At 35.7% G+C, this 23,111-nt stretch overlaps 3 protein-coding genes across 4 annotated transcripts; 1 reads left to right on the forward strand and 2 right to left on the reverse strand.

The window, feature by feature from the left end:
- The first annotated feature begins 29 nt into the window (after positions 1-29).
- Positions 30-10,053, forward strand: LOC113673699 (hydroxyproline dehydrogenase). The gene is made up of 10 exons (XM_027190122.2): positions 30-645; positions 3,438-3,643; positions 4,136-4,191; positions 4,493-4,548; positions 4,963-5,064; positions 5,481-5,552; positions 6,079-6,225; positions 6,980-7,251; positions 7,838-7,926; positions 8,444-10,053. The coding sequence occupies exons 1-10, from the start codon at positions 316-318 to the stop codon at positions 8,614-8,616; spliced, it is 1,503 nt and encodes a 500-aa protein (XP_027045923.2). The 5' UTR covers positions 30-315; the 3' UTR covers positions 8,617-10,053.
- On the reverse strand, positions 5,073-14,386 carry LOC113673701 (uncharacterized). The gene is made up of 8 exons (XM_027190123.2): positions 14,045-14,386; positions 13,836-13,949; positions 13,084-13,224; positions 12,368-12,425; positions 12,019-12,101; positions 11,509-11,598; positions 11,321-11,374; positions 5,073-5,341 (listed from the first exon to the last, which is right to left on the reverse strand). Exons 1-8 carry the CDS (start codon positions 14,300-14,302, stop codon positions 5,204-5,206), a joined length of 936 nt encoding a protein of 311 aa, XP_027045924.2. The 5' UTR covers positions 14,303-14,386; the 3' UTR covers positions 5,073-5,203.
- An 819-nt stretch (positions 14,387-15,205) lies between these two features.
- Positions 15,206-22,995, reverse strand: LOC113673737 (syntaxin-7). Of its 2 annotated transcripts, none has more exons than XM_027190165.2 (12): positions 22,854-22,995; positions 21,892-21,954; positions 21,459-21,536; positions 20,391-20,460; positions 20,007-20,103; positions 19,411-19,488; positions 19,201-19,272; positions 18,812-18,858; positions 18,312-18,399; positions 17,737-17,809; positions 17,560-17,642; positions 15,206-16,910 (listed from the first exon to the last, which is right to left on the reverse strand). In XM_027190165.2, the coding sequence occupies exons 2-12, from the start codon at positions 21,926-21,928 to the stop codon at positions 16,809-16,811; spliced, it is 825 nt and encodes a 274-aa protein (XP_027045966.2). In that variant the 5' UTR covers positions 21,929-21,954; positions 22,854-22,995; the 3' UTR covers positions 15,206-16,808. The 2 variants fall into 2 exon arrangements, with proteins under 2 accessions (XP_027045966.2, XP_027045965.2); XM_027190164.2 differs by having other exon boundaries at positions 22,634-22,933.
- Between the last annotated feature and the right edge of the window lie 116 nt (positions 22,996-23,111).

Here is a 23,111-nt window from a genome sequence, read left to right on the forward strand (position 1 = left end):
TTATGTAACAGAGAGCTGCAGCAGAGGAGGGGGGAATAATACCAAATTTCCACTCAAATTGTCGCGATTCCTGTGCACCAGATGTATTCCATCTTGGGACCGTAAATATGCTTTTTGATTGGTTTATTTGACCAAGGTGTATAAAAACAATCCTTTGACGAAGCGATTGCATTATTTATATAGGCTACTTGTTTCGCGTGATTCTGTGAGCAACCAGTCATTCAAGCGTGCGGTTACTGACTATAGCATAATTTGAATAGGACACAGGCTAATTACTGGTGTCTCTTACTTTGTCAAAACAACATTTTTTCAACGATGTCTTCATTGATTTTACATCGAATATCTCGTCAAGTTATAGAATGTGGGAAACGATCGTACAAATTAGAACCCTCAATAGCAAAATTTAGTTTTTCTCAAACTGGTACTCACACAACTCAGGTTCAAGCAAGGACAGAAGTTACCTCGGCAAATCGAGAAGTAATATTCGCTAAAGGGAATGGAAAGAGCGTAACAGACTCTGAACTAACTTTCGAGTGGAGTCAGCTTCAGACTGCCTACCAATCTAAACGGAATGTGGAGATTTTACGCGCAATGTTTGTACTGAAGATATGTTCCTACGACACTTTCGTCCGCAACAGTATGCAGGTAAGTTCGATTCAATACTTCAACTCGAGAGACAGTCGTAAGATTCTTCGAAGTATGTTCGCTTAATCGAGCAACACTCGACGAAAACACGGTCATCGGGAAAAAAATATAAATGGTTATAAAAGAACGTGGGAGAAGGATCGGTACTATTGTGTTATCTCGATTCGATTTCAGATTTTGGGGTGAAATATTGATCACGTTTGAGCACATTTGCATAACCAGTTACTGAAAATTTATCGTTTTGATTCGCGACAAAATTATCAAGATCTACTCGGTGCTAATATCGTTTCTGGTCAAAGCAATAAGATTTTCATGCAAAGGACATTGGTTCGATATTAAAGGTGTCTTGACTGCAGCATCTTCAACGTGAGTGTCCAAGGTCGGCAGACGAAATAGGCGGCTTGACCCGTAGGTCGTGATGGGTCTCCCCCAGCAAAACGTTATTTTATTTTATTTTTTTAATAAAGCGAACTAATTCAGATGAATTCCATGTGACATTTCCTCGGGGAAATCTTACAGCCTAATTACACGCTGAGTAATATTTAGATCACGAAATAACTCGAGTAGATAACGTAACTTGGCCACCGTTAAGAGATTCTGAAGCAGACGTTTCGAGCGTTAGCCCATCGCCATTCACTCTGACGGAGGGCTTACGCTTGAAACGGCAGCTTCATAAACTCTTTATGATGGTCAATTTACATCACCAACTCAGCTGTGATGCACCCCATCGACTCAGCACCACATTTTCTTCGGGAACTTTACACCCTCGTTTTCAATATTCAGATCACTTTGTTAGCATCATGGCTGTCATTATAATACGTTTTCAAGGCACTAACGTTACGAAAGGTCGCCTACTGAAACCTTTGAGTTCAAAAGAGGATTTTGACGAAGCAATTAGAGACAGTGCTTCGCATTCGGATAAGAATGAGGACGACTTTATTTAGTGTCTGCATTTGTATCGCCTTGTGTTTCTCTGGAGCCACTGAACACACCAGCAAATAGATTAGACGGACCATAAACGGGCGAGACAAAGTTAAATTGGCTCTTTACAAGAAGAGTTAACCACTGAAAAAGTGACAAACAAATGTCAGTAGACCGTTCGACGATTCATTCCAACTCTTGACAAGGAATAGTTACCGTAAAGCCATCGACACTGTCATCAGGAGCTCCTTAGAATTAGTAAAATCAGTCTCGTTGTATTTCTACTATCCGATCCAAGTCATAAATTGAAATAATCGTGAAAGAGTCGTGGCGGAGAGGAATTCAATTTGCAAGGGACCTTCAGACGAGACAGACAGCAGACAAGACGATAGCATCTTTCTTTACCCTGCAGTTTTCTTACATTTTTCTAATAAACCTGTTAAATACCAGGTGAGGGGAAAATCAGCTCAATATCATTTACAAGAGACCATGAGGTCCTGTCAATCCGCATAACTTTCTAATCAAGTTTCTTTAGCGTTGTGCTTATTTAATTTTCTTTCTCGGCCTTTCGTTTTGATTCTTGGTGAAAAGAAAACATTGGGGTGACACCGTTACGTGAATTTTGTAATGCGTGACGTGACTGCAAGTAAGGGAGCGTTCAGGAGGTCGTTCAGGCTATGTTTTTAAGATTATAAAACAATTGGTCCATGCTTTTAACTGTGCGTACATCGAGGGATGGATGCACCACTGTGATTTTCACGACTGACAAGCCCAGACGTTACGTCGTCAGTGGACTTTGAAATGCTTATAGCTATCCGTGACCATCCTGTTGCAACACGCTCTGTACCTCGAAACTGAGGTCACTTAGCTCTGAAATAATTGGCTCCGAAATAATTTTCTCGAAACGTCTTTTATAGGACACATTATCCGCAGACAGAGAATTCGTTTCGTCCAAAGTTTTACAGTCGATCGTCGCCATGTAGTTCACCCTTCGCCACCTTCGGCTGCTGCCACGGGGACACACTGAAAACCGCTGTGGCGAATTGGGTTCCCTCGTTAAATATTATTATTATTATTATTGTTATTATTATTATTATTATTAGCATAGTGTTCCTCTGTAAGCCAATTGGGTGGAAAACAGCTAGAGTTTTCATGACCGTATTGCAACGTCTCGTGTTGTTAACCCTTTGCCTACCATGATCCAGTAGTGAATTCTCCCCTCTAGCAGCTACAGATTTTCCTTGAAAATTTGTTTTGAGAATGCAGTATTCGATCAAATTGACTACTTCTACCTGATACCTTTGAGTATTCTCATCAACTGTGTCATGGATAATGTATAGATATCGTAATGAGAAATTGCATGTTAATCACTTCTTGGAGTTAAGGTTGAAGGAGTTGAGATGGGAGCTGACTGTGGGGTCTGAAAATAAGGGTTCCTTTGGCATTTTATAATTTTTGATACTCGTAGACTCTCGAAAGAAATGATCACATTCTTGGCAGGAGGGGTGGGCTAGTACAAATGGAGATGGGGTCAAACCTCCTTGTGAACCTGAAAAATGAGGGACTGCAGAAAATTCTGCAATCATTTTCGAGGGGTCACGTCTTTCTGTATATTACATTTTCCTTTCTACAAAAGAAAACAGCACTTTTAAGGGGGGGAGGGGGGGAAGAGGTCACATTACTTAAGCACTGGTACAAACAGGACAAATGGAAATTATGCAGAGGAAAATGAAAGTGCCCTACCCCCAAACATAATTGGCCAGTTCCTGGTTTTATGGTCAGACAAGAGTAAATACTCTTTCTTTTGTCTTCATTAGCATTCTTAGGGCAGGGCTGAGTATAACTGTCTATTTTTCTTTTTATTTCAACAGCTTATGTCTTTAGGTCAATGGGTGCTGGGAAGAACACTGTTTGAATTTCTACTACGCAATACCATGTATAGCCAGTTTGTGGCTGGGGAGACTCTACCAGCTATACAGAACACAATAAGAGAGCTACGTCAATGTGGAATAGGAACAATGTTATGTGTCCCTAATGAAGAGGATCTTTCAACTGATTATGATAACTTTAGAGATAGGTGAGCTTGTTTTGACCTGTGTTTTAGAGAGTCAATATCCACAGTTGTAACAGTCTCAGCTGCAACTTTTATGATATTTTTAGGATCATTGCAATGTAACAACTATTCATGGAAGTGGAGGTGGCTGGTGGTAGATATTTATCGAGCTACAAAGCCAGTGAGATAAAATAGCACAACAACATGATTTTAACTTATTCATTCCCACAGGGATTAAAATATTTTTGGATGCAAATCTTGCAAGAATAACTTAGAGGTGAACAGCAGAGGACAATCAGAGTTTAAAAAGCCAATCAAAGTGCACCTCCATGCTAGCTATCCACTGTTATAGTATACGGTATACTAACATTTGTTATCTATTACAAATTGTTGATATATCCCTAATCACTATGATTGTATTTACTGCCAATTTATTTGTTGAAGTATATCTATACATACTAGACAATTTAGAGCAATTAAAAATAATGGTTAATTTGAGGAAAATTACTTCTACAGGGAAGCTATGTTTGATAGAAATGCAAATGCCATCTTTGACTGCATTGGAAAGACAGGTAACTGATAACTTATTAAAACAACTTAACAATAAGTCTCTAAGAGAGGGGTGTAATATTTTATCACCATACACACTGAGGCCCTTCATTTAGGTTGGGTGAGACTTGCTGTAATAACCTCCAAACTGCTTTTCTGTTACCCCATCTACAGGGTTAACTTTGAATTTGATGGTAGGCCCAGGGACATGCAATAAATAAATTTTTTTCTATAAGAAAATTCCTTTTCTTGCACTATCTTGCCATATGTTAGTTCTTACAGCTGTTTTAAATCTCAACACCTTGTTTTGGTCACAACTTTTAGAAGAAGGAGGCTTTTCACAAATGAAAGTGACAGCCATATGCAGCCCTATGCTACTAGTAAGTGGCTCTCAGTCAGACAGCAAATAAGTATGATACTAACTTTTGCAAAATTGAAAATGTCTGTTTGCATAGCTCCAAATGAATAGTCATTGAATAGTCCTCAAAAGTTTGTTATTTAAAAAGTAAAGCTTGAAGGATGTAAACAAATAAATTTGAATTGTTTTGTGGGACCATTTAATTGCTCTGCTTGATATCCTTATTTTTGCCAGTTCTATAATGGAATGCTGCTGAATATTCTGCATGTTCTTTTACCCTAATATGCTAAAAGGGCATAGTAGTATAACCATCAATCAGACAGATGAAATTTGAAGTTTATGGCAAAATTACTTTATTATTCTACATGAAAAAAAACATACTTGTCTGGTGTGTATATAAATCATTTTAACATTTTTGTTATCATAACTGTTTAAGAATGTGTTGAACAAGCACTTAGCACCATATGAGGCCAGTACAGAGGCACTTGAAGGACTCGACATTCCAAGTTTTGCCAAAGGGTTTGATGGGAAGTTAAATGTGAGTTAATTAACCTTTGACCTTTAATTCTCAGGAGAGACTAAGCTGGAACTTCTCCTCAAGTTGTAGTGCATTGTCTAAGAAAAACCTGATGACAATGTATACAAAGTTATCTAGTTTTAGTTTAAATGCATGTATATCAAAAAATGTTCTCATATAATAATAAAAACAAGAAAATTTGTATACATACCAGTGAGGAGGAAAGTGAATCATTCGATCGCATGAGTTTATAGGTGATCTTGTCTTTAGTAAAAGGTTTGTTGACTCTATTCCAATACTAGAACAGTAAGGATTCAATTGGAAGGTTATTGATTAGAAAATCAACATTTAAAGAGAGAGGAATATGTAGTTTTTGATGTAACTGTATGTCAACTTACTGCTTTGATCTTATTTTGCTGTGTTACACTTGATTTCAGGTGCCCGTTTTAAATGACAATCAAAATGAGCATCTCTTCAATGTAATGAAAAGACTAGATAAATTTGCTGAGGTAATTACTTTTGTGGCATATACATCTTGCAATTTTCATCATAACATACTTGTCAAAGCTTTACCATGTAATTTAAACTACAAGTTATCACAATATATTTTTTAACCCTTTAACTCCCTTGAGTGACCGAGACAGAATTTCTCCTTACTATATCTGTACAGTGTCATGCAGACAAGTAATGAGAATAAAGAAAAATATCAATTATGGGATTAACAATTGATCTGATACCAAATTCTCCTAACTAACATAATGAGAACTGTTTGGCAGATAGCAAGTAGAATTACCAATGAGATCTTGGGAGTTAAAGGGTTAAAAGTCATGAATTCAAAACTTTATTTTTAGGCATTTCTGCTGATGATTATTACCATTATGATGACTATTACCAATTAAGGCCTTTTTCTTAATTTCATTTATTTCATGCTTAAATTGTATCTAATCTACACACATGTATTGACCAATAAGGGCACACATATGCATGGTATCTATTCAATAATTTTGTAAATAATTTGTAATGTTCATTTGTCAGGCATGCATAAATCGCAATGTGCGATTGGTGATTGATGCAGAGCAGACATATCTACAGGCAGCAATCAATCAGTTGGTGTTAGTACTTCAGTACAAATACAACAGAAACAACCCTTGGGTTTACAACACCTATCAGTGCTACAGAAAGGTTAATTTACTATCTTCGTGAAACTCAGAAAACTGTTAACTCTGGAGATATTCATGAAATTTCACTAACAAACCAATCAGGCTTGAGAAAGCATACAGTAACATAAGGGTAAATTAATTTGTGGTTTGATTACATGTCCTCATTTGAACTCTGATTGGTCTTTACAAAACAATGATCATTTCATAAATATTTCAGGTGTTCATGGTTTTCTGAAGTTGACAGAAAATTTTCTGTGATATGGAAAGTAAATAACAACATTTACCACTTTAGGATATGAAATAAAATTTCAACAATAATTTTAGGTGAGAAAAGTTTTTAACATCCTTTTCTGTGGAGCAGGGGGTAGCAAATTTACAAAATTTATTGCAAATTTATAGGAGACAGTAATTTAAAGATATGCCAGCAAAATACAGTACAGGGCTAGGAAAGAATACAGGCAGACAAAAAGTGTCAATGTGCAATGTTCCCATAAACCTTCAAAATTAAGCAACATTTCAGCAAAACACTGCATTTTATCAATTTACTGGTGTACAGTAATAACCCACATAGGATTGTGTTCTCCCAACATTGCAAGTGTGTTACTACATGGTAAACTGATAGAAAGTGCAGTCTATTGCCTTTACAAAATAAACTTCCAATTTCTATGGTTAACTACCAGTGCAATAAACAACAGGTTTTTGACCAATCAGGGTGCTTGTAGATGCTCCGCTATTTTGTTGCATTACCTAGTATAACACAATTTTATAATTTACAGGACACTTATGACAGAGTGATGGCAAATTTGGAATTGATGCAAAGATTAGGTTTCCACTTTGGTGCTAAGATTGTTCGTGGAGCATACATGACAATGGAGAGGAATCGAGCAGCTGATATGGGTTATGATGACCCAATACATAACAGCTACGAGGATACTTGTAGAATGTATGATCAAGTGGTAGACACTTTGTTACACTTGGCAAGTCGGACTCCAGCAGAAGTCATGATAGCCTCTCATAATGAAGAATCAGTGAAACTTGTTGTTCAAAGGTATTTCTGAAAAGTGCATAATTTTATGCTACTCATTGAAAACAAGGTATTCAAGAGCTCTCATGAACAGTAATGACATTTGCTGACAATTCACCTCCGAGCTGTGTTTGAAATAAAATTTTCATGAATCTTTGTCACTACCTTGAAATTTTAATGTAGACATTTTTTTTTATCTCAGTGTGTTGGGAACACTTTCCTCCTAAAATTGACCAATATGCCACACCATGAAAGCAGGGCTTGGGGTGAAATTGCATATTCCAGCTTGTAACATGCATGTGCAGCATGTTGGTATCTTGTCAATATAAGAGATGGTAGGATAGCTATCGAGGGGATAAGGAATTTAACATGGCAAGTAAGAGAATGGTGGTGAAGATGGTAACAACTTAATGAGGACATTGACAATGGCAATGATGCTGGTTGTTGAGAGGTTGATAGAAACCCATAATGAGCAATATGTAATAAAAAGAGTCGCAATACTGCAAGTAAATTTGTGTACACACCAGCTTTAACCAGAAGTTATTTAATTTGATAACATCTACTTTGCTGATTAAATGTAACATACATGTATATAAAAATTTTGGAACAGAATGAAAGAACTTGGCATTGCACAGGATGCAGGGAAGATTTCATTTGGACAACTGTATGGGATGTGTGACCAGGTCTCTTTCTTATTAGGTAAGGGACAAACAGTGACAGACAACATATAAAGCCATTAAGGAAAAGTCTGTTTAACCAAAGTCTAAAGCTTGGGATATGCATTAGTGTTGAAAACATTTAGGTTTATCATTGAGAAATCTGAATTTTTGTTGATTTAATGTGATAGGGGAAAAGAGTGTGTCAAGGTAATTCCTAGTCAAAGGCTGGGTTAAATTACCTTCATTGAAGTACTGCCATTGTTACCAATACTTTCCTGGGTCTGCAAGTAAACAAACAAATAAGTGAGCAAACCCTTTAAACTGAGGTGAAAATGAATCCAACAGTGCAAGATTGCAAAAAATCAAAATGGACTTAAGTCAGGAATACCTTTCATAAATGATGGCATTAAGTCAGAATTCGTGGGGATGCATTGCTGTAAATTGCGAAGAGGCCTTTCCTCCTAAACAATGAGTGGAAGGTCTAGCCAATATTAGAGTGATTTTCCATCCATGTTTTATTGTAAAAACTCTGTTTAATTTCTCCTTTACTACCACAGGGCAGAAAGGCTTCAATGTGTACAAGTCAGTACCTTATGGCCCTGTTGGTGAAGCACTTGCTTATCTTGGGCGCAGAGCCACAGAGAATAGAGATGTTATCAAAAGAACAGAAAAGGAAAGATCTCTTTTGTGGCAAGAGTTAAGAAGAAGAATCACTTCCCTAGCTCATTAGTGTGAATAATGCTATCTTCTGACTAATGTTATTAATTTCTTTCATTGGCATAGCTGTCCTTTTAAGGTAGTGAGGAATAATCAACATATATTGTTCATGAATGAGCCAAAAGTTGGAGAGGAAATATAAAAATAATGGCATGGGTGCACAGTTTTGGTGTTACCAATAATAATCAGATTTGTAATCAAGGTGGTTTATTTGCCACTTTGAAAAGCACTCTCAAGGGTTTGATCCTTGATGCAGACAAAATCATAACTGACAGGAATTCGATGTTACTCAAGAACACCTTTATAGTCAGTCTTTTCTGACTTCAAATAGCTCTATAGCTCAGAGGAAACATTTATAGAAAAACAAATTTTTATTCAATGGAAAACTTCCATTAATAGCTAGATGTTTTTAGTATATCTAGTGGCCTCTAAAACAAAAGATTCCCCAGAAATTGCACCACACCCTTAGCCACAAGCAATGCTTCTCTAGACAAATGCTAAGAATACTTCTACTCCAATTGAGTAATGGGAAGTGAAATTATCCCACTGGAGTTCCACTTTTAGGCCAATATGCTATTCATTTCATATCAAGAAGTGTTAACTGAATTTATGGCCTTTCCTACCATTGTGGGGCTTTTCTATGTTTTTCCAAAGGTAGCCAGCTGTAATTCATGCTTAAAATTTAAAATAGGTTTTGAATTTACTCGTTCAAGAACTTCATTAAGGGCTACTTTTTTTAATAGATTGCATCTCATTGCAGGTTAAAACTGAAGGAATCTACATTAAAACAACTGAGATTCATGCCAAGCTAAAACATTTATACTAGGCTAGCTTAATTGTATTTTGTACATTCTGGCTTGGCAAGACACTCAAAATCCCCTCCATTTAAGAGTTTAACCCTTTGACTCCTTCGAGTGGCAAAAATAGAATTTCCCCTTATAATATCAATACAATATCAAGCAGATAAGTGATGATAATAAAAAAAATATATTTAATCGGGGATTATAAGTTGATCAAATACCAAATTCTCAAAATTAACATCACATGAACTGTATGGCAGACAGTGAAGAGAATTAGTTGAGATCTTGGGAGTTAAAGGGTTGAATGGGCAGTTGATGCAAGTGCCTGATATAACTGTATGGTACAGCTGAAGAGAGAAATTGTATAAAAATAGCACTGCTGTGTCACACAAGTAAAATGTATTAAGGGGACAATCCCTATATAGCTTTCATAATAGTTAAGCTTTAGAACAAATTAATCATTCATTGCACATTGTATGTGGTTTTATAAATATTGGAACTACAAACAGAACAGATTATTAAATATTGAGAGCTTGATGTTGTTTTAAGTCACATGTTACAATTTGTTTTGTGAACTCCCTAGAGACCTGTTTGTTCATGAATAAGGCATTATAACTTTGTGAATAAAACAATATAATGCTCTCAAGAAATGATCATCTTTATTTAATCACTAAAGGATTTAAAAAGATGAGGGCTTGGGTTAAATTATTTTCACATGGGGAAGAACAATGTAATTGTACATCATGGATCCATTAATTTTAAGTGAATGTAAATAAACAATTTTATAGCATCCTATCCAGCCTCATGCCTTGCACTGTGCTATTGCTAACTACTACTGACCAACAGAAAACTGCTGTCCCTGGTTTTACAGAGGCAAACACGCAGAGAAGTTTATCCAGAATAATACACAAGCTTTTTTCCAGTGTGCTAAGAAAGTCCTTTTCATTCTTGGGAAAAAAGACAAATAAAGTACAAGAGCCAAGATAAAGTTATGCAGGATCCTTTATAGAGACATTAAAAAGTTTTTGCACCACAACTCCATTTAAAAGAAAATATGAGCAAGGGAGGTACATGCCTGAACACAATACATCATTTTTAAAAAAGTGGAGAGCATTTATTGTGAGAAAATAGGATAATTATGTGAAGAATTCTCTACAAGGATTAACTTGACCAGATATTGTTTGAGCATAAAAACACTGCAGCTGCTTTGTTTAAAATAAGAGAAGAGGAACAGTATGTTTTGGTAAGCCATCAATTTTCAGGACAATGGCACTACCTTTCTAAGAACTATGTATATGGTTGGATGATAACTAATTAAAAGTCGTGGAAAGAGCTACAAGGTAAATGATGCATTCTTATCCATTACCTCAAAAGTGGCCTGATTTGTTCATAAGATAAGTTCAACACTGCCAGACTAATTATTCACATTCTGATAACTGAGAACCGTGTTGAAATGAAAAGCTTTTACTAACTTTTTTAAAATTACACTCATCTGTAGGGCCTGTATTTAAGAAAGACAAGAACTAATGAAGGCAAGGCAACTTGTTAAGAATTATATCTCTGAAGATTAACAAATAATTTTTATGTACATAGATTGGAATGAGATCCCCCAATTTCAGGGAAAAATTGCCATCTTGTGGATTCCAACAAGAAAAGGAATTTACAATCATCCTGCAATTTTTCTTAATCATAACAAATACAGGTACATCTTAATCTTGAAGTGCAATAGGTTTCTCAAAATGCATGGTGAAACAATATGTGCATGGATACATAAATACTTGAGGAAAATGTACATTGTAGAAAAATTATATTTGAAATACATCAACCACTTAAAAAAAAAAACAAACAAAAAACTCAAATTGTGGTACTGGGTCAGAAATAATTTACTGAAGTAAGAGTTAAAAGGTATTAATCCACCTCTTCATCATTATCACTGGATTCTATATCTGGAACCTCTCCCTCCATCACCATCTGTGAAAAGTTCCATCACAAGAAAGTATTAACAACAGATATGTACTAGATATGTGGTAAATTTTCCATGAGATTACAAACTGAGAAAAACTGTTTAGGGTCAGATGCAAAGAATATATTAACTCTTCCAGTACCTGGTATAGAGAAGCAAAATACTCAGCTTGACCAGCGATTTCTTCAAGGCTTTTGTTTCTTTCTCTGAGTTCTTCTAACTCCTTATGAATCTGAGTTAAAAACAAGAAAGTTAACCCTTTAACTCCCAAGATCTGATTGTTAATTCTCCCCTAAAGCTGCTACACATTTCCTTGTAAATCAGTTATGAGAACTTGGTGCTAGATCAAGATAACGGCTTCTACCTGATAAGTTTGAATATTCTCATCCATTGTTTGCTGAATAATGTATGGATATTGTAGGGAGAAGTTTTATGTTAATCACTTCTAGGAGTTAAAGGGTTAATCAAAACATTCAGTCTGCATATGGAAAATTCGCATTCCACCACCTTTATATATACCTTGCAATCTGAACATCTGCAGGTAAGTGCACATTCAATGAAATGAAATGACCAAATCTCAAGACAGTTGTGCAAGTTCATGGTTACTATCTGACAATTTTATAAATTTTAAATGAAAGTTTTATGTATTTACCCTTTCATTCTCCTCCAATGCCTCTTGTAGAGCCAGTCTCCTCTCCTCTGCCAAAAGCTCCCAATATCTCTCTGGTGGTGGATCTTAAGTCAAACAAGTTACCAAGTTAATAAAACAAACAAAAAAAAAACAGGTAACTTAGCAATGTAGTGAGAAATAAAAAGGATAGCACTTGGTGGAAAATCCAGTATTAATAAATACATCACAGTATATACAAAATTTGATCAAACTACTATACCCTAAGAACAAACTATGAGACAATCTGACAAATCATACATACTGTAACAACAAGTTATAGGATTAGAACATTACAAAATCACATTGCATTCTACATACAGCAGCCACTTGCCTGAAATCATCAATGCTACTGCTTCATCAAACGATTCCCCATGAGGCGATTTTGTATTCTATAAGACAAAATACCATTTTTGATTCAGTATTTTTCAAAAATCAAGGGGTGTTGGATGTCACAAACTTGTGGATTGGTGGACTGGAAGTAAACAACCTTCCTCTTAAATTTTGAGAAAAAGACAAAGGAAAAGCTTCACTGCACTATTCAAAAATATGCTCAAAATACTCATTTCTGAGTGTTGTAGCATGTGAAAACAGCTTCTTCTCATCACCCCTGGTCAAAGACATTGTCAGAGGATCAATGGCTTGGAGCCAATGAGAGGAAAGGGTCTTCACAGGCTGATAATGGCTTGCTTCGTAAAGCAGAAGCTATGAATAAATCAATTTAGCAAAGGCAAGCCATATGGTTGTTTAGTAATAATTGTTAACTTTTAGTGGCATTGGGTCCTAATATTACTTGCAAGTTACTGTCCAAACCTCTAGAAAATCCTCTCAAAGTAACCCAGTTTGATAGATCTTTATTCACTTTATGTATCGCTGTAGTATTAACATGCAAATTGTGAAATCGTGAATCGTAAAAGAACGCCGCCCTCAAACAAACGCCGCACTCGAATCACGAAAATTTAATCAACGCCACAGCGTTAAATCGAATAAATACGGTAATAAATTTGTTAGGAACGCAAGGAATATATATACATTAATTTTTGATTGTACCTCTCTGGCTGAGCTGACAGCAGTGTCAGAATCCGAGGAATCGGCAAGTGTTGAAGAAGAACCGTTGCCTGATTTGTGAAGAATCTTAATCTTCTGCTGTTTGAGTTTTAAAGTTGGTGATGATTTACCCTTCTTAGATTTCTATGAAATATCAAGGTTAAACATACTTATGTAAAACGAATATAAAATAAGAACAATCAATTCTTCGGGAAAAAAATAGGCTGATAACTACGAGCGATAGAAGGAGAGAAATATCGAACTTCAAGCTTCGAAATTCAACATGATTTCTTCCTTCTACAAACAATGAACATTGGTATAAGCAGGTAATTTAGTGTTAACAACTGGGTTGAAAACGTAAATTAGCCACCGTAAAGAGTAAAAAAGCTGACGTTTCGAGCGTTAGCCCTTCGTCTATCGCTCTGACGAAGGGCTAACGCTCGAAACGTCAGCTTTTTTACTCTTTACGGTGGCTAATTTACGTTTTCAACCCAGTTGTTAACACTAAATTACCTGCTTTACTCTCCCACCGACGCAGCACCACAGTTTCTTTAGAAACTTACCCCTTTTAACATTGGTATAAACTTAATCCTGCTCGGCCAAAAAAGACGTCAGTGTTGATTTTTATTAAATTTACAATAAGAAACTGGCTGAGAATTGGCTGCAATAGGAAAACGCGTGGACTATCAGGACACAAGGTATTTCTCTAAGATAAATATACCGTAAACCTGCTTGTTTACTGCTTATTAATTTACCATTTCACTATGCCTAACGACGCCACGGCTCCCAACGAGCGTGCCATTGCCGCTTGCAGCTGGTTGGAGAACTTGAAGAGTTTTTCTCTTCTCTTTTTCGACTCCGCTCAGTTTCTGGAAAAAATCAACGCTCAATTAGTATTGCACCGTTACTTTCTCGTTCATCGAGGAAATTTTGTTCAAAACATGCAACATTCAATAACAATTACCGTTTTCCTTGTTGGCGACGAATACAAACTCGTCGAGAAAGACTTGGGTTTTAATTTTCCTTCACCCACACGCGAAGTTCGCGGCGGAGAAAACAGCACAGAAGCAACCTTTGAGTGATTTCTCATCGTAAAAACTTCTCCTGGATTTGGAGAACAATTCTCGTCACAGATAAAACTACTTTTAGGGGTATCACTGTCGAAAGGAAGCTTTTCAATAGGCAACGCAAATGAAATCTCCTCACCCTCATTGTCCGCCATGCTTTTAAACCTCGCGGGTAAATTCCAGCGTGCAATGACGAAAGAGTCACATGACTACCATATTAGGAGAGGTTGGTGCTCAGTCTCATTCTGCTTGTGTTGTAGCTCCTCAATTTTGCAGTTTTATTCCGGTTTTATCAGATTTCTTTTGATTTTTTTTACATTTTCTCGGCGTGAATTTAACAAATGAGGGGAGGCCTTTTTGAAAAAAAAATAATAGACAAAAAATTGAATAACGACAATGATGATGATTAACATGACCATCGTGATGACGACGATAATATGCTGGTAAATCATGAATGGCGCGAAGTCAAGTGAGGTTACACTGCTACGGAAGTGGCGGAGGAGAATGGGCGCGCTGAAACAGAATGAAAATCAAGTATTCAATAATTTAAAGAAGGAAATCAAACAAACTGAAGGTGGAGATGAAAATATATCATTGAGAAGCTTACTTAGAATGCAAACTTTTATTAAGTGGAAAACATTTTCCTTTTTTAAGTATTTCAGTGTTTTAAGAGAGCTGTTGGCAGAGCAGCTGCTGCACCAATGGTTTACGTTCCAACCAGTATATCAAGGCTAAAATAAAGTGCCCTTTTGAACAGAGGTGTTTGTTAGCCAGTGGTCATTGGCATGGAACACAGCTGCGAATCATTTGGGATCAATTTCACCCCGACTCCCAGCTTCTGTCAAATATAGAAGTTTCCAATAAGAGATAATTCACCTTTGTTGCCTTTGCAGAATTACTGATAATTGTAAAATTTTTCACTTTACAAGATGGGGTTAAAAGAAGTCATTAGCGATCATCCTTTGGGGTAAAAACAAGAAAAATTGGTAGGAATCTCTGTAAAAATGAAATAGAAGATGGAGTAAGTTTCTATCAACCCATTTCCAACCACCACTACATTTAGAAGGCTGCTAAGTTTATTTATTAATTTCTATGTAACAAAAATCTCCCTCATCAACCATATCAAGTGTTAGATAAGAATTGAAAGAGCTTGCAACCTAAGGAAGTTCAGGATGAATGGTTCAAGATGAACAAACAATGACCCTGCTCAATTCAAGTGATTGGGTCACAATTCTATCAGAACTTGACAAAACAGAGTTAAAAGTGTACACTTAGTTTTCGTAAAAAAACATTTATTGATTATTTACATTATAACAAGAATTTAATCTTTACCAACCACCAACAACCTACAAATGGCTAATTCAAGCTTGGTTAACATCCCAATCAAAGCTTTCCATTAACAACACACCAAGGTACAAAAACAATAGCCTCATTTATGGGTTAATCAGTGCAGATTAAAACTTGAGTCAGAAACTTGGTGGATGGTTTGCTACGCTACAAAGTTAACACAATTTTTTCAGATAAAGAACATTTGGAAAAATACTTGATTGACGTGCAATTATATGTGGAAAATAGGAAAAAAAAGCAGACAACCTTTGGGTTGGTTTTACAGGATCCATTCATTTCATCATCTAATAAAATAACCTACTTACAACTCCCTCTCTTGGCCATACTAAACAGAGAATTTTTCTATGGTTAATGTCACCATATATATATATATATGTATATACTTGAACTCTCCAAGAGGGAAACAAAGGATTGTACAGTACTGTCTAATTGTCATTATAAAAGTATAAGAACACTACAGAAGTCCTTGGTTTGATCTACCCACAAAAACCTTTTTGTTAACATTTCTTATTTCTCTATCAATGAGTAAACCCAATGCCTTTGGCAAAATTATTTCATAAAATTACAAATTATGCACTGCTAAATAAATTGCATCTTTTTTAAAATGTTAACACCAATGTGTGGTAAAATTTGAGTGTTTGAAAGGAAAAAAAACTTGGGTGACATTTTGATATGAAGATTTCATACCAGTTATGTCTACATTATGGTGTAACTGTAATCCTTATTTCAAACCTAACTCTGTAAATTTCTAGCTAATCTATCTTCAAGTGGTAATGAAGAAGTTGAATCTTTATTGATCAGTTGCCATCTAAAGTTAAGAGATCTAAACATTATTTTAAAGTAGTATTATACAAAGGAAAACCATTACAGAGGCAATCATTAAATGAAGAGGGACAATGGCCTGTAGCAGTGACAACTGTGGAACTCAGAAAACCATGAACACACAACTAAATTGTACTCACAATATTGCTAGAACACAATATACATTTAGGACAGCTTGACAGAACCATTAACTTCAGACAACAACTGATACTAAATTTTTCACCAAGTACTAAATATGAAGTGGTCATCCCTGGTAATCAATTCAAAATAATTTCACTAGTTAATGAAACTAGACAATAGAAATAGCATAAATGAGAGTGCATGTGCTTGCAATCACAATAGACAACATTGTGCTTATGAATCACAAGATGCACTAGTGTTCATGTATTGTCCTACAACTAATCTGACTTCTATTTTTTGCCAATAGTAATGTTCTATAGAGCTAAATGGTTTCTTTCTTTTGAAAACTTAGCTTTTAAGCTTAAATCCACCTCATTTGGTATTTCTTACTGACAACCAAATGATAAGACCCAAGGCACCTGCAACAACAACCAAAATAACTAGGATACAGCACATCTTCTTTCTTGCCGCTTTCTGCAAATAAAAATTGTTTAACAATAACTTCATTCATTATTTCCAAGTTTAAAGTACTTTTTGTGCCCTTTGATCTCAGCAAAGCATCCACTTAAAAGCAGTTTAGTCTTTGACCCTAATTGGCTCATAGCTGTTGGAGTTAATCCCTATTTTGACACTATGACCCAGCCAGTTCTCAAACCATAACATCTTTATCTGGAATCCTAAACTCTAGGTTCCAAACTCCCGTCGTTGCAATTTTCCAAAAAAAGCAGACTAAACTTTTTTACTCTGTCTAATACTGTTTACAATCAATGAGATGACAAAAAAATCCAATAAAACAGTAACTATGATTTCAAAGTTACTAAATTAACAAATCACAGTGGTTAATTAGCAAGGCCTGTACTCTCATCCACAACAATATTTGTCATCACAGTAGTCAAACTGTTGTGGACTCAGAGGCACAGCTTTGTGAGTCTGCAATCCACTGTCAATTTTTTTTTGCTGTTTTTTTTTTTTTTTAACCACAATATTAACATCAAATAAAATGATTCTTTCTGCCCATGACCATTGCCTGACACACTGATGCAAGTCTATACTCTTAAAGCAAATAGGCCAATCAGATTGCAACATTACAACCAGTTACAGTGAAAATAATTGTTGTGCACACCTGATAGTGACTAGCTTTCTGTAACTGGACATTGGCGTCTTCAACATGGACTGCTGCAGTGTCTACATTTGCTTCAATGCTATCTGTAAGTCAAATAGAGATAGGGCAATTGAAGAGTTAATGGAAAACTAAGGACCTTAAAGAAAATGGTTTATATGTAAAATTGAATTGTTTTACCTATCATGTCACCCTGCTCATACACCATGGTGGCAAGATCTCTGAAGATTTCATTGACACCAACAATATCAGCCTATATACAAGACACAAACAATTGATTAAACTACATGATTGCAGAGATGGCGCTATAAACTACATGTAAATGACTTGTAAAACCTCACTCTTTCAAAACCTCTCTTAATCCTTACTATACTCTATACTCAGTCTAAACTCCAACATGTACCATTCTACCACTGGTTATTACATGTACATATTCTTAAGTACTTGAATGGGAACATGCTACTAAGATCTACTTTGCAACATTGATACAGAAACGCTGCATGTTCAAAGATTAGCCTTTCTACAACAAATTTAAACCCTTCCACTCCCAGATCTCAAAGGAAATTCTTTATACTGTCTGTAATACAGTTCTTATGATGTTATTTCGAAGAATTTGGTATTGGATCAACTAACAATTACCCAAATGATATTTATCTTTATTCTTATCACTTGTCTTCTTGTCATTGTATTTTTTTAAAGAAGAAATGTCTTGGTCACTCCTGGGATTTAAAGGGTTAAGGCCCATGTGACATTACCTCCAGTTGTCTAATGGCTCTTTCCCTTTCCTCTATCAATTCCACAGAGACCTCTTCTTCTGCTTGTACCTGGAATCCACTGCCAGCTCTAAAAGATATTTACCAAAGAAAGATTAAGTCTTCAGAAAGAGAAAAATAAAAAAAAGGTAATTTAGTGTTAACAACTGAGTTGAAAACGTAAATTGACCACCATTAAAGGCTGATGTTTCAAGCGTTAGCCCTTGGTCTATTGCTCTGATGAAGGGCTGATGCTCGACGGTGGTTAATTTACATTTTCAACTCGGTTGTCAACGCTAAATTACTCATTATACTCTCCCACTGATGAAGCACCACAGTTTCTTTAGAAACTTACCCCCTTAATTCAAATAAAAAACAGTATTGATTAAATGTTTGCATCCGATTGGCTGAAAGGCAGGCACAAAATTGATGCACTCCTGGATCCCTTTCAACACTCAAGAGGACATTACCCTTTAATGACAGAAGGAAATTAAGCCACCTACCTGTCATTTGAAGTCGAGCTATGCTCATCATTATATCCACCCATTGGCTATTGGAAAAGAAATTATCAAACAATATTGTTAATCACAATAGCAAAGCACTCTTGGCTGCAATTATATAATTGGGTTGCCATGATGATACGTAGAAAGAATTGTGCATGTCTTAATTTGCAGCAAAACTTGCAAATTTGGTCACCTGTGTTCAAAGATCATGTAACAACAGTTTCATTACTTCAAGAATTTAGTCTGAACTTAAAGTGACATAGACATTTGTGTAAAAAAATTAATTCTTTGAAAAATTTGCGAGGACCATTTCATTACCCATTGCATATTAAATATTAATCCATTCATTGAAAAAAAAATACCTGACAACATTTTCAGAGCACACTTACACTTGGGGTTGGCATTGCTGCGGACATTGACCTTGCACGTGAAACAGACTCTCGCTCCTTTTCTGCTGCACTCTGTTTACCCACAGATGGATGATAACTGACAGTTAGAACTGTGTTCTATCCACACAATCATGCACAAATATGTCCTCAATTTGATCATAGAGAAAAATCAAAAATAATTTTTCCATTAAGACTCAAAAATTAATTTACCCTCTGAAGTTGCTGAAAAGTGTTCAAAGCTGTTGAGAAGTTGTCTGCTAACTTCTCTACTTGTATTTTCCTTTGACGCTACAATAAGAAAAAAAAATCCTCTGGTTAGAGGTTTATCAGAAAACTGCAATGTCTATGGTTTTTCTCATGCAATGGGCTACAAATAATGGTAATATTTATCTGGAAATATTTAGTACACTGACCACTGGACTACTGAACAAAGCCGTGGCATCGGCATGCCTGCAGTACAGTTGACCATGCATGTTAAAAGTAGCACCTTGTACGGTCGTACCGCCGTACGGCCGTACAGTCATACATCCAAATTTTTTCAGCTTGATGGGTTACTACTATTTTGTATAATTATGGGGCTAAGCTCTGCAAGCTCCACTATAATCAGAATGTTACAGATGCCTTTCAGGGTCTTTTTTTTTTTTCAGAGTATGATTATGTTTTACCTCCTCCATGGATTGCCTTCTAAAGACTGCTACAGGGACCAAATATAAATAACCATATCAAATATGGTTGAATACATTTTTATAGGCCAGCAAAATTGGGTCTTAAGTTACTGCAGAAAAAGTTGAGCCTAAAATACATACTCTTTCAGTTGGTGATTCTCCAAACAGATGAGGAAGCTGCTTCAAGTAAGAGTGAGTTTCCTTGGCAAGTTTTTGAGTGGCTTGTTCTGTTTGTTGTCTAAAATAAAAAATAAAAAAATTGAAACTCATAACAAGAGTCGGCACTATCAATTGACAATAATCTGAGGAGAGTAACTGTGACTGTGTTAACCTTTTAACCTAAAAGTGATCAACATATAACTTCTCCCTACAATATCCCTACATTATTCACCAACAAGTAACAACAATACTCAAACTTTTCAGGAAGAAGTTGCTGTCTTGATCTAACATCAAGTTCTTGTAACTAATTATCAGAGAAATGTGTAGTACCTAGAGAGGAGAATTATCAATCATATCTTAACTTACAGTCTGCTCTGCAACTGTGATTTATCCTCTGAAGTTCCAAGCTTGTCCACAAGCTTCTGAATTGTAGTGACTGTGGATTGACACCAAGAAAAAAACAATAAATTATGTGTCCCAGGAAGAGATTTTACACCTAATCTGATTGATTTACCCTTATCATGGATTCTGATACACCTTTGAAAACCATACAAGCTATAAATTCCTTGACTTCAAGACACACAGTGGTAAATGTGTGTCTATGTTTCACTGCTGTATGTGAGGTCACAGAATTCTCTAAAACATATGTCGACATATGCAACATTTTGATTATTTTTTAGATATATGGATGTAACATTGGTTGTGAATTTGGATAAGTTTTTAGATGACAACACAGAACATAAACTGAGTTTGTCTTAACAACAGGCAAAGTGCATTAGTAATCAAGCATGAAGGTGTTACAATCTTACCATGTGCTTCTCTAACTGGTATAAAGAAATGAAGCTATGTAACATCAATGTCTAATTCAATTCTGTTTTTTTGCTTAATCCTTAGACTCCATCAGGAATTGTATTTTTTCCATTCAGTTAAATTTGATATTTATAAGAAAGTTTGTAACACACTTGAAGGCCAGACTCAAGTGGATCCTTCAACAAGTCTACTTATTATATTACCACAATTTCAACTTAACCCTCCAGACCAAATTTGTAATTCTCCTTACTATCAACCAAACAGTTTTTACAATGTTAATTCAGAGGATTTAGTATTGGATCAACTAATCATCCCAAAATTGATATATTTCTTTTTCTCAACACTTATCTGGTTGATATTATAGTGATATTGTAAGGAGAAATTCTGTCTTGGTCACTCATGGGAGTTTAAGGGTTAACCCCCCAGAGGTGATTACCATGTAACTTCTCTTTAAAGTATTCATATATTACACAGCAAACAGGAAGTGAGAATACTCAAAGTCACCAGGTACAATTTATTACCTTGATTGAAAACCTAATTCTCGTTATCAATTTACAAGAAAATGTGTAGTAGCTGAAGGGGAGAATTGACAATCGAATCTTGGGAGTTAAAGGGTTAACATACCATTTTTGTTGATTGCTTGAATATTATTACTAACGCAGCTACAGAGTCTGTTATACTCTGTGGAGCCACCCTTTGATCCTTCAAACAAAATATACAACTGAAATCATACATAATATCATAAATTTTCCAAAAATCCAATTAAGATCACACCAAATAAATTGTTTCTAATTATAAATTTCAAAAGGAGAGCATTCTACACCCCTCCAGAATCAAGTGTGACATAATCCCTGTAACATATGTACAACGACAAGATTCAAAAGAAAGTTCTGCATTCAAAAGTCATTTAATATTGTACTTAGTAAAAAATCATCCATAATCACTACTTAGGTGTACTAGGCTCTGAGTACAGAATAGTATGCAACAATCAGAAATCAATCTGGGATTAAAATACAGGCTGAAGGTAAAGCAGACAAGCAGTTCTAATCCTGATCACCTGTGCTGGAGTTTGAAGTATATTCACCGAAGGACATGGTGCTTATTTCCCTTTGCAACGAGGCTACAATAATAGAAATGAGAAATTAAAACCCAAAGTCAGGACTGAAAACCTTAAGGTTAATGGATGTGTCATTATAAAGGATTAGAATACCATAAAATGTAAGTTAATTTCTCAATTTAACAAAATAAATTTTCCACGTCCAAACATATCATTCAGTACAAAACAGCTCAGCAAATATGAACGCGTTCAAGTTTTAAGACGCCATAAGAAAACTTCCTAAGTTAACAGCTACTTTCAACTCTACATTTTAATTTCAAGAACATATATAATTCACTTTGTTAAATCTGTGTAAAAACTTCTTCAAACGGATAATGAAAGTCTTCTGCTCTTTCTTAATTAGTCTGATTTAAGTCTTATTTGTCGACACGACAACCTTTAGAGATGTTTCTGGCGTAATCTATTTATCATAAATATGCTTTCAACGCCAAATGTAACTTTTCTCAGTTTTTCAATAAGTTATTGATATATTATAAATTGTATAAAGTTCAGCCTAAAAATGCAAATTGCTTCAGCCGAAATCAATTGCGCTTTCAACTAACGCAAGGCCGTTCGCGAACTGAACCAACAAATCTTAAGGACAAGAGATGCAAAATATACCATGTAAACCCACTAAATTACCAACCAAGGAAAGCAAGATAACTCATGTTGTTGTTGTACTAATCAAAGTCGGATTTCTCACCTAAAAGTTCTCAAATTTGCTCACTTTTCGTATTGGATCACCTCGCATATGACTAGCGGATTTCTCGAAATAACTCAGCCTAGCTAACTGTCAGCGGTTTCTTAAAGTATCGATGACGTCATTATTAGAAAGACCCGAAATGGTTGAGCCCACGATTATAACTCAGCAGCACAAAGTTCCATAGCAACAAGAAAACTTGTAAACGTTTCCATGACGATACCTTATTTTCCTCTAGCAACCAGCTTCGTGCATAAATCGAGATACTGTAACGCAAATCCAATTAACACAACCATCCTCTCTGTGAATACTGTAGCTCATCGGTGGTTCCTCCTTGTTATTTGATTCTTCAATTCTCTGTCCTTCTTCTGCATCTTAAACAGGTAAAGAGAACTCTACTTTTTCGTTATACGATTACTACGTTTCACATTTCGTGCCTGTTCGCAATTTCACTCACAAGTGAACACGGAAAGATTTCTTC

The sequence above is a fragment of the Pocillopora damicornis genome, chromosome 12 (assembly GCF_964200805.1).
Source record: "Pocillopora damicornis chromosome 12, jaPocDami1.2, whole genome shotgun sequence".
NCBI lineage: Eukaryota > Metazoa > Cnidaria > Anthozoa > Scleractinia > Pocilloporidae > Pocillopora > Pocillopora damicornis.